This window comes from Lottia gigantea, assembly GCF_000327385.1.
Source record: "Lottia gigantea unplaced genomic scaffold LOTGIsca_159, whole genome shotgun sequence".
NCBI classification, from domain to species: Eukaryota; Metazoa; Mollusca; class Gastropoda; family Lottiidae; genus Lottia; species Lottia gigantea.
The window spans coordinates 286,634-307,968 of NW_008707942.1; the positions used below are offsets into that span (position 1 = coordinate 286,634).

General features: G+C 36.6%; 2 protein-coding genes across 2 annotated transcripts; one reads left to right on the forward strand and one right to left on the reverse strand.

The window, feature by feature from the left end:
- Positions 1 to 649: 649 nt before the first annotated feature.
- On the reverse strand, positions 650 to 7,335 carry LOTGIDRAFT_141370 (hypothetical protein; the record flags this gene model as incomplete). The annotated part of the gene is made up of 10 exons (XM_009050927.1): positions 650 to 994; positions 1,341 to 1,478; positions 1,944 to 2,147; positions 2,434 to 2,645; positions 3,127 to 3,226; positions 3,664 to 3,789; positions 5,101 to 5,226; positions 5,656 to 5,816; positions 6,367 to 6,546; positions 7,086 to 7,335. 10 exons carry the CDS (start codon positions 7,333 to 7,335, stop codon positions 650 to 652), a joined length of 1,842 nt encoding a protein of 613 aa, XP_009049175.1.
- Positions 7,336 to 10,704: 3,369 nt separating this feature from the next.
- LOTGIDRAFT_173446 (hypothetical protein) lies at positions 10,705 to 20,876 on the forward strand (the record flags this gene model as incomplete). The annotated part of the gene is made up of 13 exons (XM_009050928.1): positions 10,705 to 10,777; positions 12,269 to 12,403; positions 13,006 to 13,323; positions 15,388 to 15,581; positions 15,942 to 16,118; positions 16,464 to 16,565; positions 17,204 to 17,395; positions 17,714 to 17,817; positions 18,231 to 18,297; positions 18,570 to 18,882; positions 19,177 to 19,394; positions 19,726 to 19,991; positions 20,615 to 20,876. 13 exons carry the CDS (start codon positions 10,705 to 10,707, stop codon positions 20,874 to 20,876), a joined length of 2,421 nt encoding a protein of 806 aa, XP_009049176.1.
- Positions 20,877 to 21,335: the final 459 nt, after the last annotated feature.

Consider the following 21,335-nt stretch of genomic DNA (forward strand, 5'->3'; position numbering starts at 1 on the left):
TTGATTAAGAACTTCATTTATGGTTCAATCAATCAATATTTTGACTCATGAGACACTTAAAATCTTACACACGTCATTTCCGGTTTGTTTCATTTCAATAACATATACCAAGCCATTCGAGACTGTAACATCTCCCCCGCCAATTAAACAGAAACCATCTTTAGTATCAATTACTGGAGATCATAAGATATTTATAATTGGTATTACGTAAAGGATTTTATCGTTCATCTCAAATAACTACAGATGTTGATATATAATTTTTGGTATATGTCGACTTCCTTTTCTAAATGTGAGAAGTCTTCCGTTTTAAAGTACAGAATATTGGTAGACACCGACACCGCCTTGATAATCTATCATTAAATTTCAGGAACTCACCCTCCCCTACAGAATTGCTAGAAATTAAATTAAAATGTATTGCATTAAAATCACTAAGCTAGTTCTTAACAGGTTGATGTCGTATAGTCGCTGTCAACTAGATAGAAACCATGTTTTACAAACAAACACTGAATCATATTTAGATATATAAAATATAATCACTAAAATAGTTTGTTCACTAGACTTTCAGCACTAAAAAGCTTTACCATTAAGTTTCAGTCACATAGTCACTGTCGAATTGCCATAAACCGCCTTAATTCCCCATTTTAAATCACTAAGATAGTTTAATCACCAGTCCTTCAGCGGGTTTCAGCGCCACTTTCTTTAACTTGATAGCTTTATTCAGTCCATAGTCCGTGTTATCGATGTTCCCTGTTGACACTACCACCGTTCCTTCCTTCAGATTATAAGGATCTTTACTAAAGTCTGTAGAACTTTCTTTAGTTCCGACGTTAATCACCACGAGGTACGAAGGATAGCCACTGGCCTTCCTGACGTACGATATCATATCAGTATCGACATACGAGAATTCTAATCTGCCATACAAAAAACTTGGTTCCTGCCTTAATTCGGCCAATTTCTGGTAAACTTTGATTTGGGTGATTTCAGTCGAATTCATCTCAGTCTGAAAAGAGTTAAATTGAATCAAAATCCCTTTTTTACAGTTCTAGTAATTCGTTTGGAATATATACATTTGATTATGTGGATTAAATATACGAAAATAGATGCATCTCAACGGATTACCTTGTGTGTGAAAAGTACTATACTAAAAGGAATACAACCTGGATTCTTAATGTCAAAATGACCATAAGGGATAACACTAAACTTTGTGGCTTAAACAGCAATTTCAGACGCCATGCAGACTCAAAATAGCATCGGCTGTGCCGGAACGCTAGACAAGACCCAACTTTATCAACACAGCATCAAATGGTGGTGAATTCAGGAGATAATTTCAGAAGTACCACTACCTCGACATTAATTGTGTTATAATTATCATTAATAGGTAACCAAGGTTCAGAAAAATTAGTAAACCCTGCTCCCGGTTCATCTGACCATTGCATTGGAGTTCTCTCTGGATCTCTAGAAAACTTCTGGTACCGTTCCTACAACATACAGATCAGACAAGATAACATACGCCGACGACGCACAATATCAAAAATATAGTTAGCTGTGGCGACATGCTACTGAGCTTTCAAACCTGATCGCTTTACTTACAGAGGAAAAGCCTACCCCTCGACTGTATTGTGGTATCGTTTGATGCACATTAACATAGCAGAATATCTGGTAATTTCTAGATAGTTTTATATATTGTTCGATATTGTATAGATTCCAAAATTAGCGCAAAATTTCGGATTTTTTTGTCCCAAAAACTAGCGATTCAAAAATGGATAAGAGCAACTTCCATAAACGTGCTGCAGTCTCATCAATAATCACGTTCGAGTAACTGGTAGGGTTATATATATTCTTCCATATCCTGTGATCAAGGGCAATAAGAGAGAAATGTGTCTAATTTTGAATCGATGTTCACGTTTAGAAAGATATAGGGATGATAATAAGCCAAGACTTACCGGACCCACATTCAATCCAAAGGGATCCTGTGTATCATTATACGATATGGTATCCAAGTCCTCCATGCCCAGTTCATCACCGTAGTACGTGGTCGGAGTTCCTCGCAATGTTAACAACAACATGTTCAACGCATTGGTGTACTTTTTACCTTCTGTGGTATTCCCTCGTTTACTGGTGATCCTGTTACGATCATGGTTGCCCATCTAAATAATACATAGATACAATAGATTGAATGTCAAAAATTTTGTATTACATATCGGGTCTCTTATTCATAAAGAATGAGACAACCATAACTCCGAATAACGCAGACAAAGTTTTTCACATCCACCAATTTACCCAATACCTACTACTTTAGTCGTCAGATGGTTTGTTTCATGCACTTCACCCCCAAAATAAAACTGTGTAGCACCAACGCTGCTAAGTTACAATTCGTATATGTCAATGTAAGACCGTAGAGACTATTCTTTCAAAAACATTTGAAACACCTACCACGAAGTTGGGCCATTCGCCCTCAGGTAGGGTATCGTATTCTTCTGCAATTAATTTCTTCATACATAAAGCATCGCATTCTGGTTTTGTACCGTCAACTAGATCCATATTAAATGGCATATCGGCTCCATTTTTATAAAATTTGTTTCGAACTTTAGGTGGCATATAAATTTCAACGACCATAAACTTTGACCTGAAAAATGATTTATGATCTGTTAGTCTCTATCATTCGGGCAATCTTGTCTACGCATAGCAGCTGCGGCGAAATATCTTTGTCGACGACGGAAAAGGTCTTGGTGTCAAAGACTTATTGCCTGAACAAACCCTATATGAAGTCTAACTGGACACAGACAAGAGAAAGTTAATGCCGATTTTCTGGCGACATTTCCCTCTTTGCATACAGCATGTTCTTCATCAGTCACATCGGGAGTATAAAGGGAAGGATGTGTGATTCCATTTCATTTCATTCTGCATCTTTACAATGTCAAGTTGTTACGAATTGCGTCTTATACCTTGACTGCAATAGTCACCTTTCTTGTGTCATGGAATGCATCGATTAAGGCTTTATGTTTGCAGTCAGGGTATAAGACGAGGCTCGTAATTCCTTGACATTGTGAAGATGCTGAATACGATACTGACGGATTCGTTCGGTTTTCAGATGAATGTTCACTTACTTGTCTTTGCTCTCTGAACTATCATCAAATTCATCCAAAACTTTCCGCCATTCCTGAATGACGTCATCAACTCCAGGATAGTTATAGGTGTATGGATGGTCCAGGTATTCCCATTCATTCTGTAGTAGAACAAATAGAATAGTCGGGGTGAAAGACAGAGTGATACGATCTCCGTCATTCAAAAAGATTGCCAAGAGGATTTATTCACTTCTTAAATGTAAAGGAGACAATGACAACATAGATTTACTCTATTTCAAGACACATGTCTGTGGTTCTTGTGATTACACAAAACAATAACGTCATATACGGTTAATAATTCAATATTTACAGGAACCACTAACATCTGAAGAAAAAATGGTATAATGCAAATCGCAACCATAAATGGGCCCGATAGCCATAAAAACAACCCTTTTAAATACATTTGCATTGTACATATAGATTTACTTCTGGATATTATTACTCTATGTAATATCATTAGAGTGGAGCCTCATTTATCCGCACTAGAGTCATGTCCCTTCCTATATAAACTTGTAAAAGACTATGGCCCTGCTCTTACCGGCTTTGTGTCGTTAGCATTACTTCTCGGCTCGCTTAGAGTGAGGTTTGTTGTCTCAAATAAAGTGCTAATAGCATCTACCCTGAAACCATCGATACCCTTCTGAGCCCAAAATCTAACCACATTCTGAAATATAACACAACATAGGATACACTCGTTATCTTTCGGAAATTCTAGGCAGTTTCCGTAAAGCTGAATATGTTGCAGAGCTGTACAGGAACTGCACGGTAGACTGTCTGGCTCGTAATCTAACTCTGGGAGTGCTGATAGTCCACTCTAAAGAAGAGAGCTTTTCTGTTGAAGGGAAACCGGAAATAGGATTAGATTTTTGAAAATTCCGGTACCCGTTTACGTTTCCAATCGAAGAATATAAAGATATAAAAATAAACCAAGTATTAAAAATAAATAACGATTGCATTGCAGGATAGATACAGAGTTCAGTATAGAGTTCAATCTCGTATTTATCGATACCAATGACGCCGGCAGGGCCGTTACTAGGGTAGTTTTGGTATGAGCCAAAAATCCATTTTTCTTTGTCAGTTACGTCTTTCATAGCATCGCCTTCGGTAGTCATTTCAATAGTAACCACCTTTATCATATATAGATAACAAATAAGCGAGATATATTTAGCGAATATTATATTAACCTGAAGGTGGTATATAGTGAAAGTCGAAGTAATAATATGATTCAAGTTATGTTTTAATATAACTTTTTCTGTTTAGCGTATATCATATTTTGTCAACTGAATATCGAATTCGGCATTAGACATCGGCTAATTTGCCTTATGTAGTTGGAGTCCTTTATGATTGTATCACGATGGACACAGCGCCAAATGCCCCTTTTATATGGAATTTAGAATGTTTGTTGAAAGAATAAAATCATTAATTATCACTTATTAGAGTAGTCTTAGAATCAATCATTGGTTAATCGGTTTAATTCATCTCTATACACCCGTCATTAATTTATTGAAATACATAAATGGAATTAATTGTAGTGTACTATAAGTAATATATGAAATATATATATTCGTTTATGAGCCACACGGGTCGATGAAACGAGATTGTAACATCATTAAACTGTAAAATGCTCGAGGATTATTGACGCGCGCCAACAAACAATCTGAACTCTAGAATAACCTTTATTTTATTATAATAAATATATGTAATTCGTGAGAAGATTCGAGCACCGTCTTGTTGTCAAGCAATCTAAATAGAACTTTTCATCAAGAAACGAGATCTTATTTACACGCTGATTGGTTAAAAGTAACGTAATTAGAACGAGACTGTGATAGAAAACTTGTAAGATTGCACTGGAGAGAAATAACAGAAAAATAAAATCGAAATTACATGTATACTGATGTTAATCTGCAGAGAAAACTAATATTCAGTCTACAGTACCACGTTTATATTCTTTAAAATAATAATAAAATTAACAAACCTTCATCTCCTCTCTAACTGCGGGGTTATTATAGTTTAAATCTACTTGTTCTTTAATGAAAGCATGATAATAAAACTGTTGTCGCTCGACATTCCAGGCCCAGGCTGAACCTCCAAATATACTCAGCTGAAAGCGTCAAATAACATATTTTAATGGATACCCAGGACGTTTAATAAAAATCCATACAACTCTGTTAATTAAAATCTCGACCAAAGCATGGCAAAATCAAGAGTAAAAATATTAGTAGTTGACTCCTCCCAAGAGATGTTTGTTTCGGGGGTTGGTCTGAGTTAGTGTCTGTTTATATTATATTTTATTAAATACAATTTGGTGGCGAAGAAGTGTAGTAGGTCGCTTGGATCTGCCAACTTCTTAACCAATTTTACTTGATATGATCTAACTATTACACAGAAAAGGATTAAAATAAATATTCCCAAAACAGTAGTTCAATATAGTAAGATCTGGCTCTTCTCGGTAACATTTCTCTCTTTTCATACCTCACGATTTGCCCTTATTCATTTAGCATAAAATTAATATTAATAAAAGCCAACCTACCCAGTTATTTGGGGGGATTGGTTTCCCATTCTCATCTTCCCTAGTGGAGTTTGTCCAGATATAATAATCTGTATAGGGGTCAATTCTTTCTACACTCTTTTTGAACCATGGATGCTGATCACTGGTGTGGTTGGGTACAAAGTCCATGATCACCCTGAGGCCTGAAATCAAAACGGCAGAATGGACAGTGAAAGTTGAAGTTCAATCCACGAGAACTTCTGCTAATCCTACCACCAGTAAGATCTATGACGTCTTAGCAAGGTCGGTGAAATTTAAAGAAATACGTCTATGTATAGCAGAGGTTAGCTCAGTCAGTTGCACGTTGTATGGTGATATTCTATAGGTGATAAGATTCAAGAATAGGCTTTACCCACAAACTATACATAAGATTTAGCTGACAACAGAAAACAGAAAACATGTATCTTATTTCACAAGCTGGAAGTCCACACGTCAACGATTCTCGTAGAGTCATTGATGATATTCTGTCTATAGGAAGTCAACTAAACCACCGACGAAACAAGAAAACAAACGAGCCAGAGAACCAACTTTCGCAGCATTACGTTACGTCTGTATCCATCTTAACCACCGGAATAATAAGAAACAAAAACCTGTTCCACACTGCATCGATTTCGTAGCGTAACGTCGCGTTAATTTTGGTCTATTGTACGTCTCAGCTAGACAACCATCTGTTCTAAAAATCTTAAGACTCACCCTTGTCGTGGCATTCTTCAATAAGATCATCGAAATCGTCCAATGTTCCGAACATCTTATCAATATTGGTGAAGTTAGAAATATCGTAACCAAAGTCTTTCATGGGTGACTCATAGATAGGGCTAATCCATATAGCAGATACTCCCAATTCTTTAAAATAGTCCAATCGAGATATAATACCTGTAACATATTGAATGGAATGGAGTTTTACGTCCTCTTATTCAGCTAAAAGAGATTGGAATTATTCCGAAGGAATTGGTCTCAAGTTCTATTGTTCAACTAAATTTCTTTTACCGATATTGTAAGAATGAAATTGGGTTTCTCCTTTAGACCATCGTATTGTTGTTTTACTCTCAAAAGAATTAGGCCTAAAATAACATGGGATTGATTTACGTTCTACAATTTTGCTGCTTTTGACAAAGATACGCACTGATATTCTGTACCCAACTGAAATACGATATAATAAAATCTGTTAAAAAATCTAGTCCACAGACTATAGAAAACGCAAAATCCAATTAAACTTGTCATTGAAATCCAGAACCGGTTCCAACGTGATTCGTTTTGATTGGATAATAAATAACGTTATTAGAACGGGGATGTGATGGACAATAAGATTACTGTCAGATTATAGTGGAGACGAAAAATAAATTACACTCTAATTTCATGTATATTGGCAACACACAATTTTCTGGAAAACAAATTCAAAAAGATGCTGATACCTTTCAAATCTCCAATACCGTCATCGTCAGAATCTTGAAAAGATCGGGGATATATCTGATACACAATCGTCTTCTGCCACCATTTCTGTTCTGGTGGAAAATGTCCTCTCAAATGGTCGGATACTAGTACTACAGCTAAAGCAGTCGCAAGAGAAATTGTCACACAAGCCGCAAGCAAGACTAAGCATCTCTTCTTGGTGCAGAAACCTCGTTTTTTGATTGGATCGTCGTCGCTTGATGCATCCGACATCTTCGCATCCGACAAAAATGTTGGTTAAAGTTTCAACTGTGCAGAACACTTATTTTAACAAATTTATACAAGTTTTGTTAACACCTTAAAAACAGTTGGGTTAACACTAAAACGTTTAACACTTGCTTGCATACATTAACACACAAGACAATGATATTCCTGATTCCAAGTCCGGTGCTTTCGTGTGACGCACTTTCCACCGTGTTACCACGTCCAAAAGATTGTGATAATAAAGCTATCAGAATAATATCTTCAGTATATATGATGGACTCGTATAAACAAACCTGATAACCTATATATAGACAACCATTGTACAGTTACAGCGGAATTTGACATGAACTGTTTCTTTATCAAAATGATAAAACAAATCTTAAATGATATACAAGCATTTTATTTTTATATTCTCACCTTATCACAAATACTGATTGAATAAAAATGAATAAAGAATAGAAACCTTATATAGAGTTTGCACTCACTTTAATCAGATGCAATGTTCACCTCTGCAAATCAAATTTGATATGTCTTTCCAATTTGCATCTGTATGTAAATCAACTATTGTTTTTTTCTCGCTTTGTGCAAGTTTCCCTCGAGTTTGAATTTCGATCATATATTACTTTAACTTCACTATTTTAGGGGACATAAGTTTGGGCTTGCTCAATTTCATTTCACAATCAAGGCATTTCAATATTATAATAAGGTACAGAAAAGTAGGCAATAAAACTCTAAACAGATCTTTGTATTATGTGTTCATTAGTTAAAAAGTCAAGAAAAGTAAGGCGTTACACAGATAACAATCTCTTATTTTTTGTTATTCATGATAATCTGTATTTGCTAATCTTAGCAAGTTTTCAGGAAATTAAAAAATAAAAGAATCTGGCTTGTTATAGTGAAAGATGTTTATCTTAATATCAGACCGTATCGTAATTGGTGTATACTATTAATAACTGTTATACTGATGACTGTTGATCTCGGCTGGATTGCTTAAAGCCCTGTCACACTATAGTGAACATCAATTTCGTATAAGAATACCGGTTATAAGTTTCGAACACAACTCTCAAGTAACTGTGTTGTCAGTTGTGTTCGAAACTCATTACCACTATCATCATTGCAACCAAACGGTAATGATTTTAAGGCCCTGTCACACATTGATGATTACGCAGGAGTATACCAACGTATAATAAGTAGGTTGAATACGTTAAGGTAAAACACACTGAAGCACGTCGGAGTACGTCTACTTTAAATCGAAGAAACGGATCCAAGACGGGGGAGTGATAGGCCCAAAATACAAAAAAAAAACACTTTTTGTTTTTGTCGAAATGTGAATTATTTCAAAATTTAAGAAATTTATTCTCAACTTGCGCCCCCTCTCATTCATACACCAAAGTTCTGCAACCGCCAAAATGTAAATTACTGTTAATAAATAGAGATGTTTTTGACCAGTCAGAGCTAATATTATCATCATCATTATTTCTTTAACATCATTATGAATATATCATTTAACATAATATCTAGATAATAGAGAGTGGTTTCTGGCCATTAGAATCGTATACCCAAGAGAATGTTTTACTGATATACCATTGTCTGTTAATAGTAACACCAATAAAACTGAAGGTTATAATCTGGACGGTGGACATCACATCATCAATCAAACGTTTTTTTTCTTTAAGTTTCAGCGCAAAGCTAATAAGATAAATAAGGGGATTTTCGGATCTAGCATCCAAATAGCATTTGAGATAGTGATAATTGTGTCCATTGTTTCACGAATACGGGTTTTGACATGGTTTTATTAACCGAGGAAGTATGACGAATGGGGGTGTTGATGAATTTTGTCCAGCTTTTCAAGCATTACAGCTAACGAAATCTGACAGGAAATGAGAATGGTGCTCAAAGAAGATGTAAGCATTCCAACACCTATTCAATGTGAAAATTTCATAAGCTGCTACCAATGTTTTGCCAGTATTTTGTTTGGATTCGTTTCGTTTCGTGTTCAGGTTTATTTATTCACAATACAAAGAATTAAACATCTCTGTACATTCAAACACAATTACAAAGGATGAAACATAATCTATTTACGATAAGCAGCTATCATACATATAATTTAAAATCACTGTCTAATTTATTCAAAACGCTATGGTAACTGATAAACGTTCAGATCGCATTAAACTGATCAAAGTAGTTAAGAGTGTGTGTTGTTCGTCTGGAAGCGTGCTTTTAAAGCGCTGGTAAAGAGTTTTTTTTTTAAAAATTATGTGTATCGGGGACAGAGACCATTCCAATTTCAGTCAAACGTTTGTAGTCCTGCAATTTGATGATGTCACTAACCACAAAATATGTCTGTATCACATAAGGTATTTCAGGATTAGTGACGTAATCAAACACTTACTTTTACTGGAATTGCAGCAAGCACAGAAATCTGATTGAAAATTTGAATAGTACGAATCCACAATACATATAAGAACAATAGAAAATCTCTTTATAATCCCTTTAAGCTATAATAACAAAGTTCATAGAAAATACATCAATTAATTGGATCAGACGAGAGAGCGAGAGAGCACATTAAATATCGCTACATATCACTCGAGTATCTTTCTTATTGTAAGCATTTAGACAGCATTGTCTCAACATTGATTAAAACGTTGTGTTGTATATTATCCAAGAATAGCATGCTATAATAACTGCTGTTAACAATGTAACTTGTTGAAACGTAGTTTACATTGTGATTCAGGTGTTGTGAATTATCCGATAATTCCAATATTTTATGCTCTGTGATTGTTGTTGTGGTTTTCATGGTTTTGTGGACTGAGTTAGGAATTTTGAAATATTGATAAATGAATTGAAAATTGTTATACATTGAGATAATTATAATTCACTGTTAAAGTACAATACAGTCAAACAATTAAGGAATTGATTTCGTTCAAAAACTAACCGAGAGATATGTTATCTGGAGACGAGTGAATGTAAATTGTTGAAACATTGCAGAGTGGTTTAGAATGCTAAGGATCTTTATAGGGCTGTTTTTCAATGACAAATATGGAGCTGTAAATTGTAGAAATATAGTGTATTTGAGTGGGGATGGTCTGTATGGTGATAATAGTGTAATATGTTGAAACGTCGCATACTTTACAAGAATAACTCCTCTTTTGTTGTAAAAGTGTGTTTCTTTTTTTTTTCACCAGATAAATGATGCGCTGTTTCTTCAAACATTTTGTATCATAAATGTCAGATGAAGTTGATCGATGGCATTTGAAATTTCACATCATTTAGTCCACAGAAGCAAACACAAATTTAAAAAAAAAGTGAATCTTGTGACATTGAAGGACGAACATCATCATCAAAAATATTTGACAGTGTTCTGAGAGATAAACGGAAATGTTATATTTAACCGTATTATTAGTGTTATCTGCAGTGATAGCAGAGTTAGGAGGAAACATAATCAAAATTGGTAAGTCAGTTCCTTGTATATCGAATAAGAGCTCATAGTGCTATCATTTTTTATATCAGCATCCACGTGCAGATCATTCATAGAAGGTGGAAGAAAGTAGGCGCTACAGAATTGTCAAGGGGTGCTCGAAGCACCAGGCATTTAGGTGCTGAATGAACCCAATTGGAAAGTGGGAGTTGGGTGGGTCACAAAGGCGGACCACTCTCATCTCATCCCCTGAAGGAACACTACTGCCGCCATACACTTCATGTATAATTCTCACGAGATTCCAAAGGCAGTAGAAAAAGCCATGATAATTATAACTATGTTTCCAAATAGATGTCGGGTGGAGAGAGTGATACAAAAAGGACGTTCCTGCTTACCAGTGGCGTTTCCATGACCCCACCATCCCCCAGAAATTAAGCTGGCCCCCACTCGCCCTTCCACCTAATGTTTTTTATAGAAACACCACGGCAGCCCACATGTAATTTCTTGATGATTATCTAACATCGGTTACCTACAGAGCAAACAAAACCCTTGTTTCACATGCGTTGGTCGACTGTTCTTCAACAGTATAGATGTCAAATAGCCATACAACAAGGCTCAGCGAGTACTCAATTACTTCGTTTTCGATATATTATATACCTTAATGAGTCACATATATTTTTCATTTATGTTTTTTGTCCATCACTACAGTGATTCAGAGCATTCCGTGCACCCACCCACCCATAACAACCAAGACAATTGAGCTTGACAGGTAGACTTATTGTAATATATATATGTTATTGTGGATATAATAAAACAAAAGACAACAAAGTCATGATACAATTAAATTTTAACAAGTAGAATTATTTAAACTTCTCGTGGTTTGAAATTCAAGACTCTTGTTGAAAAGTGATTCGTCAATTCCTTTGCCTTTACAATCAGGGATGACCATCTTCAAGTCTTTTCTTTACTGTAGTGGTTCCCAACCTTCACACCCCTGGAGCAATCACCAGGACCTTCACTACCCCAAAAATTTGTTTCATCCACATTTCCAGCATGTGATGATGTGAGGTGCTCTCTCAAAATAAATTCATACCACGTTAGGAACCAGGGCTTTACTCAGTAACACTTACTGTCGCTAAACATTTTCAGATTGGACAGATATTGCTGGTAGGTTGGTTGACGCCCGCGTCCAACTCGTTAATATTGAACACCACTTAGCGGGAACAGTGGAGTGGCGTTTCTATCCTGTGGGCCAGATAGTATTAGCCTTCGAATTGTCAAGGTGACCCACAGGCAATTCATCCCTGTGTAATATAATGATAAATTTGAAAGTTGGGGGCGAAATCCAGGCCAGCATAAACTTTTCTAGATTTTGCAAAAAATTCTCACGAAAGGTTGGTAGGTTGGTAGTTGGTAAGTTGGTAAGTTGGTAGTTGGTAGTTGGCAGGTTAGTAGGTTGGTAGGTTGGTACATGACAAGAAGCAAAAGCTGGTATCACAGACTGAATGTAATTTATGTTTTCAGTGGTACTAGATATAAGACGAGGTAATAATACTGTAGAAGACCAGTGGGACTATAACATCACTGGACGCTTCAATAATAGATTCGCTGTTATACGATGGAAAGAAATCAACACAGAAACTGATCATATTCACCAGGGTATGATATATACATTATTCATCTCAACTATTCTTTTAAGATGTATTATGATATCCAATAACTTGGTTTCTACAATTCATAATTGATGCCATCTTGAATTACCGTAGAAGCTATTGTCACAAATTGTATGGCTCAGTAAAAGAATGTTGAATGCTACAGAATACTAGAGACATCACCACCACACATTGGGTAAACTTTGAGGGAGCTTTGTGTGCTCTGTGGTCTATTTGCATGGGCAGGTGCTCGGATTGTTTCACCCTATCCAATACAAAAACTCAGTGGAAGATGGACTAGAAGCGTCAGTATGGTGGTGCATGCGTTAATACTGCTGCCCTTCGTCAGATCTACCTGTCATGGCCTTCCTTGACTGAGTGTAGCTGTACTTTCACTTATCTAACTTATGTTTTTATCGTTTAATACATTATTCTCTCAAGGCCGTGGCGTAGTTCATGTTCAATTTCGGCGGGGGTTTTGTGGATTTAAAATACACACTTGAAAAGCAACTTTTCTAACGCCTGGTCGTCGTTTTTAAAGTGAGGCATGAACCTCTATTACGCTACGGCCCTATCTAACATCAATCGTTGACTTATTTTCTGTTTCAGTCCAAAACGAATTCAACCAGTCTCAGGATTTCATTTTCTTCACGACCAGCTTGTGTGAACAGACAATTCTACTGGACACCGCCATTCCTTCTGGTTACAACTACTCCTGTCTGTCCTCAGTGAGAAGGTCTAGCTATTCACCAGATAGAAGGATGTGTTCCTCTTCCTATCCACCAGGATCAGACCCACCAACATCCATCCAATCTATCAGCTACTGTCTGTACCATCGTCATTCTGATAAAAACATCAATATTATTGTCTCAGTAGTTCAACATCTTCAGTGGAAAAATCTCATCATTCTCTATTCTAATTATACTGGTAAGTATAACGTATAATTGCTAATATAATGAGCACCCGCTTTATATTCTAATCATATTGGTTGGTTATCAATTACTTTCTTATTATGATTGATAGATTATATGAATAGTTCATTTTCTGCTACCAGTCAGTATAATGTATAATTGCTAATATAATGCACAGGTTTGAAAAAAGCACGCCCCCTTTTTTGAGACATACTATGTAAGTTAAATTGGCCAAGACTGAAAATAACGAATGATTGCGAACATAACGCGTAGGTAAAAATAACGCGCACATTGTTACTATGAACAAAAATATTTCAACGAACTGTATCTGCACTCCCTTCTCTGATGAAAGACAAATGAATATTCTAAGCAGGCTAGTAAAAATAATCTGTTTATGAACAGAATCAGGAAAAATATCGAATAATTGCGAATATAACGCGCATGTCTTAATATCGAGCTCATTCATATTTTTATCAATCTAGAAAGTTTGCAGTAAAGTAGATACTAGACTGTTTTATATTACAGAGCTGTGGAGTAAAATGGTAACAGAGACAATAGGATCTCACCGCCTCTCTTATTTACATTCTAGACTGTTTTATATTACAGAGCTTCGGAGTACAATGGTAACAGAGAAAATAGGATCTCATGGTCTCGCTTTACTTTACACTCTGGACTGTTTTATATTACAGAGCTGTGGGGTAAAATGGTAACAGAGACAATAGGATCTCACCGCCTCTCTTATTTACATTCTAGACTGTTTTATATTACAGAGCTTCGGAGTACAATGGTAACAGAGAAAATAGGATCTCATGGTCTCGCTTTACTTTACACTCTGGACTGTTTTATATTACAGAGCTGCGGAGTACAATGGTAACAGAGAAAATGGGATCTCGCCACCTCTCTTATTTACATTCTAGACTGTTTTATATTACAGAGCTTCGGAGTACAATGGTAACAGAGAATATAGGATCGCATGGTCTCCCCATACTTTACACTCTAGACTGTTTTATATTACAGAGCTGGAGAGTAAAATGGTAACAGAGACAATATGATCTCATGGTCTCGCTATACTTTACACTCTAGACTGTTTTATATTACAGAGCTTCGGAGTACAATGGTAACAGAGAAAATAGGATCGCATGGTCTCGCTTTACTTTACACTCCGGACTGTTTTATATTACAGAGCTGCAGAGTAAATAGGATCTCATGGTCTCGCTATACTTTACACTCTAGACTGTTTTATATTACAGAGCTGCAGAGTAAAATGGTAACAGAGAAAATAGGATCTCATGGTCTCGCTCTACTTTACACTCTAGACTGTTTTATATTACAGAGGTGCGGAGTACAATGGTAACAGAGACAATAGGATCTCATGGTCTCGCTCTACTTTACACTCTAGACTGTTTTATATTACAGAGCTGCAGAGTAAAATGGTAACAGAGAAAATCGGATCTGATGGTCTCGCCATACTTTACACTCTAGATTGTTTTATATTACAGAGCTTCGGAGTACAATGGTAACAGAGACTATAGGATCCCATGGTCTCCCCATACTTTACACTCTAGACTGTTTTATATTACAGAGCTTCGGAGTACAATGGTAACAGAGACAATAGGATCTCATGGTCTCGCTAAACTTTACACTCTAGACTGTTTTATATTACAGAGCTGCAGAGTAAAATGGTAACAGAGACAATAGGATCTCATGGTCTCGCTCTACTTTACACTCTAGACTGTTTTATATTACAGAGCTTCGGAGTACAATGGTAACAGAGACAATAGGATCCCATGGTCTCCCCATACTTTACACTCTAGACTGTTTTATATTACAGAGCTTCGGAGTACAATGGTAACAGAGACAATAGGATCTCATGGTCTCGCTTTACTTTACACTATAGACTGTTTTATATTACAGAGCTGCGGAGTAAAGTGGTAACAGAGACAATAGGATCTCATGGTCTCGCTAAACTTTACACTCTAGACTGTTTTATATTACAGAGCTGCAGAGTAAAATGGTAACAGAGACAATAGGATCTCATGGTCTCGCTCTACTTTACACTCTAGACTGTTTTATATTACAGAACTGCAGAGTAAAATGGTAACAGAGAAAATAGGAGATGGTATCATTCTAACTATGTATAATTTAGATCATCTTCAAAATAAAACTCTACACTATACTTTCCTTTTTAATAAAATATATCATAAAACAACGTATGAAGAACGTAATATATTAGTTATATGTTCTCAGGATTGTATCAACAATGTTTTAATACAGGTAAGCCATATCAATGTTAAGCTATTACGAAATGAAAGCAAATATTTTGTGCCAGGCTTGTTCAGTTGGCGTCAAAATTTTAGTCACTTTGAGCATATTGAGCTTCAATGCAATAATTACTTTGCTGAATGTCACCAGAATCCGGCGTGGGTTGAGATGATATTTGTGGATTGTTCAGTCAAGTCTGAGAAGCTATGACATGGAAAAACGTCTTGTCGCTCGGATGGTAATTGTTATGCCCAATTAAGATCCTTTGGCAAAGTGGTTAAGCTGTTGACGTTCAGAAAACATACTTGCCAATTGGATACCATCAATCCAATTGGAGATATAGGGAGTAAAACTCCGTTGTATTTCTAACAGGTTGATGAATATGACAAGAGAAACAGTGGAGCTACAGCTATGGGTGTCTTCTCGAAATGGTTGGTTGTAGATTTTAACAGTAGAACAATACTCAATAATCCCTGTGATCTAAAAATAGATAATGTCGCTGTCATCAACTTTCCTTTTACTGAAGATGATGCTGTAGACTCTAGAAAGGTTTGTACAGTTTGTAAATACCTGTTTCCGGTTGTCTCTGAGCTTTTCTGAATCTGTCTCAGTAGTGAATGGTTAATTAAGTTGTACATTAGCCTGGGGGCGAGAATCTTTACTTCCGGCAGTTTAAGATGAATTGTCGAGTGATATTCAGATCCTGTGTGAATTAAAAATCATGATAACTACATCTTTCATTTACTTTTACTTAATTCATTCGTCTTAAACTTTACATTGGAAAGTTAGCATCTATGTTCAAAACTAAACTAACTCTCCTGATGCGTATCTTGTACCTGAAACACATGTCGCCAGTATGAGATATGAATTGCAAGGACAATGTGAATGTTTCAGGGTTTTGCAGTCAGTATCAATTCATTGGTAAACGATATAGCAGATACTGATGAAACTATGAATCCAGGAAATTTGACCAACCTGATGCATCAAGAACTCATGGTAGGTAATAATTAACAGTTAGGAAAGTGAACATTAATTAGATTGATAGACAGATAGATTAGATAAACAACAGGAACAATAAAAAGAAACTTGATTTAACAGTTTTCAGCGAAATTTGCCGCCAGCATCGTATCGATGTAAAACGAGTTGATCAATCGTCTCTACTGCGGCCATTCTCGCTTCGCCTGACAATAACCTCGTATACAGCTGAAAGAAAATCCTCTTTAATTGTTAGGCGGAAGTTACCTCCGCGTTACAAAATATAGTTCGTAGGATGTTAGTTATCTCCCTTGAAGACTCTATCCTCGTAGACAGGAGATGTCTCGGTGTCAGAGACAAGTCGGTTGTCATCAATGGAGCAAGGAAGTAGTCCGATTTATCCACCAGCTGCATACGAGGTTATTGTCAGGCGTATCAAGAATGGCCGCCGTAGTACGATTGACGAGTTGATGTGCTAAGGCGATTCGAAAGTTTGTAGTAATCAAAGTATAATTTAACCTCCAACGTAAAGAGTTACACAGGTGCAGATAATCAGTTGGAAGTATTTTAATTCTTCAGACAACAAATAAAGAGAAGGCCTCACTATCTTCATAATCGTGATTTTATTTAGTACAATAGTATCAATGTTTTTGTTGAAGGAAATGACCACACTGACTGACTGTTGGAAAGCGGAAGTTAGCACGTTACTATGGAAACCAGGAGGTCGTCTGCTGAGTCAGGTTGGACTCGTGGATTTTTCAGAAAACGTCAACCTATTTCCAGACGTGTCTATTTTTCCCAACACTAAACTCGGTTTCAATAAGCGAGTTTTCCTGACCACTATAAACGAGGTAAAGTTGAGGAATATATTATGTGCCCATTCCAACATGACATTACTGTTAATACTCTTCAGCATAAATAGATTCAACTTCACGGAAAGATGTCGAAAGATGTCGAAAGATGACGAATATGCCGGCATATTTTAAACATAAACACAATCTAGTTATAATCGTCTTTAAATACAGTCTACTATATTTACCAAAAAATAACTCAAATTCATATAAACCTCAATCCACATTCTTCACACACCTACTTCCTTGTTTGATCGACGACTTTTGGTGTTTATTTTCATTTGAAAAGGTCCCATATTTCTTTTTTATTTCTACCAGTGGCAACCATTCGCGATGCGACTATCAGTAATAAATGGAACCTATCATTATGAGGGGTATGTTATAGATCTACTAGAAGTTTTAGCAACAGCTTTGAACTTCAGGTAAGCAAAGATTGATAAAGGAATAACACTTTCGGTTATGGTTTGGAAAGGGTTAAGGGCTAAAAGGAAATATGAGGGAGCAAGGGGAATAACACTTTTAGAAAGGGTTACGGAAGGGTTACGGGTGGACAGCGAGTCACCTCTTTAAGGAAAGACATTGGCTGTTGCTATAAGGTACTCTTGAAAAGGAATTGATACAAAGATAAACATTTCGAACCTGTTAGGAATTTGACTTGGCAACAGAAAATGTACGTAGTGTCTCACCAAATGTTTTGCATCTTCCAAGACTAGCAGTCATTAGTATCCTTACAAACGTGTTCGAATAATAGAAAACGTTTTCTGCTTTCAATGTTTCTGGCTTTTGATGAAATCAACTAATTGCTGATGATCTTATTTTAACATTTTGATTCTAGTTATATATTAACTGAACCAGAAGATGGAGAATGGGGTCGAATATTGAACGGGTCTTGGACTGGTGTGGTAGGTCAGCTGTATAGACGGGTAGGTAATAAGTAATGGAATCGAATCGCATCTGTAAACGAGTGCGAATACCTTTGTAAGAGGTGTAGCTGTAGAAAGGTTCCTTTACAAATCAAAATCATAATGGTTTTATTTATCTTTTATCTCAAGTAAGAAACAAACCTATGGGTCACAATTAGTTACAAAAAATATCTAGCAAAGGATATAGGTAGGATTAAATCTCTTGTTAACCCCTTTTCATTCCCTTGGCCAACGTTACTTTCTCTTCACAGGAGGTGGATTTGTTTGTTGGTCCTCTGGCGATATCATCTTCAAGAGAAGAGGCTTGTGATTTCACCTTCCCTTATTTCTACGTGTACTCTTGCGTCATCTTCCGCACGCCGGACCCCAATAATAGAAAATGGCGGAAGCTGATAGACCCTCTCACCTGGCAGGTATATGTCTGTATCCTCTCATCGTTTGTTGGTATTATAATTTTACTGTACGCTATAGAGAGATTAAACCCATTCTACCAACATTCTGTGACTAGAAGACCAACGTTTCAAGGACTAATCTTGTATCTGTTTGGAGCTCTGCTCTCTCAAGGTAAGACTGTGTCCATTTCTGTTCGGACGGGAAAATAAATCATCAAATCTGATGGACATTTTTTAAGAAACGTGTGGTAATATGATATAGTTGGAATATCTTTCCTTAAATGGTTCCTTCTATTGCTTACTTAGTAACGTTGCATGAGGTTATGACAATCCGTATATTACCAAATAAAAAATGGCATCATTTGTTCAGTTCAATATGATGCACAATAGAGCCATGTAAAAAATATATTTCATTCTCTGCCAGTGTTCAAAACAGGAGTTTGGAATGGTTACAATTCTTTTCCAGGTGGTTCATCAATGCCATCATCAACGGCTGGACGATCGTTACTAGCAGCGTGGTGGATCTTTTGTTTGATAACCGTAGCTACATACAGTGGGAACCTGATAGCTTTCCTAACCGTCTCAAGACAGCCTATGCCGTTTGAAACTCTGGCGGAACTGGGCAACCAACGGGAATATAAATGGGGCACATTGGGAGGAAGTATCTGGGTTTCTTTAGTGAAGGTAAGAAAAGAAAGAAGCAACTACTACTACTTTATTTCACAAGGAGAACAACTTCGGAAAACAGCTGGTCCATGGTGATACCTCTTGGCCAAACTTCTTTTCCAAGTTTAATCGTACCCATTTACAGCTGGGTTGACTGGAATTATCAGGAAATATAACTTATTAGAACCAACAACCACGTTTCAAAGCTTTCACCAACTACAACCCGCTGCAAGGCTCTCGCATTAAGGACAGTACAGATACTCTTGTAACACCTACTTCCTATTACTGCACGACATCCTGTTTGTTTCAACTCTTTGACTGATTTGACTAATTCTGTTCTGGTTTTCAGGATTCTAATTTAACAGTGTTTAAAGATCTATGGAACGGTTTAAAAGAATTTAACCATTCCGATCCTGATGTCTTTAGCTTAGATCAACTTCTTCATAAAAGGAAGGTTGAAAATGAAGACTATGGATTCATAGCTGATAAGACAACCGCCGAGGCCTGGGTTTGGGAAAATTGTGGTTTAACTTATCTTAAGGAACTGTTTCTACCAATGAATTACGCCTTCGCTCTTCAGGATAATTCTCCTTATTTAGAATCTTTCAACGACGAGTAAGTACATGGTGAATAAAATCTTCACAGTGTCAAGCTATAACGATCTTCGTCTAGTACCTTGAATGCAATAGCCACCTTTCTTGTATCACGGAAGTTTATAAATGAACTGATTGATGGCAAATACAGACAGAGGCCTCGACAGAAAGTCTGAGAACCCAAAGCCATAATGCTAAAAGCCTTACTTTTTTGTCGAGGGCTCTGATTGGCTGTATTTGCTGGCGCACTATCAAATCGAATCACTGCAATCCGTGATACAAGAATAGTGGCTATTGCAGTCAAAGCATTGTGGAGATGAAGTGACCTAGACCACTAGATTTCTATTTTCTAGATAATTGTTTTACCACGTGATAAGCCCCACGATTCACGGGTTGTATTGTATTGTAAGTAAACCTGGCGTCGAATTATAGATCTGAAGAGTGTTATAGATAGCTGATATTGACCTCTATAAACTGATAAGCAACTAGGGTATTTCTCAAGTAGCCGCGGTCGATCTTATAATTAAACCAATTCTGATCTTCTTTCCTGTTTAATTACATAATCAGTTGCCTTACGTATTTGTAAACTGCTGGATATCCTGTTGAACGACTTTTTCAAACAACATGCCATTTTTTAACTTTCAGGATGATGAAGCTTTCTGAAAGTGGGTTGGCACAAACTTTAAAACGAAAATGGTTTCCTAAACAGAACAAATGTTTAGGACATAATTCAGCTAAGGCTATAGAGCTGTTAGATATTCAGAGTGCGTTCTATGTGATAGGTATAGGGATTGTTATAGCCTGTATGGTGATGCTGGTTGAACGAATTCTTGTTAAAACGGTGAAAGACAACAAATCGAAATATCAGTTATTATGGAATTGTCTTAAAGATGAAGATTTAATTTAATAAAGATGGTGATTGTGAACATTGTCTTCGCCATGCGGCACCGTGGCACTGCGAGCAAATTTAATTCGTTTATTTAATATCAAGCTAGCTATCTTAAAACGCGTTTAAAAGTCAATTTTCCGTAGCCGTAAAGCGCAGTATGGACGCCTGTTCTGTGTGACGGGGTTATTGGACACTGTGACGCGACGTGATCTCTTCTCCCTGGGAAAAATAGTCCCATTGCACACCTTGTGATGAGTCTAGTAAGAATATTAACACGCTAGTACAATATCCTTCCATGTCGATGTAAGTACGGTAATGTCTTATCTTTGGGTAATTTCGTCACACTGGATCACCCTGATTGTTTCTATGTATCACAGATTTCCAGTACGCCATGCTGAGTTTATCTAGAGAACGTCTAAACATAAGACAACTGTAGCCAAGGGAAGTAACACAGAATAAATAATAGAATAACACACT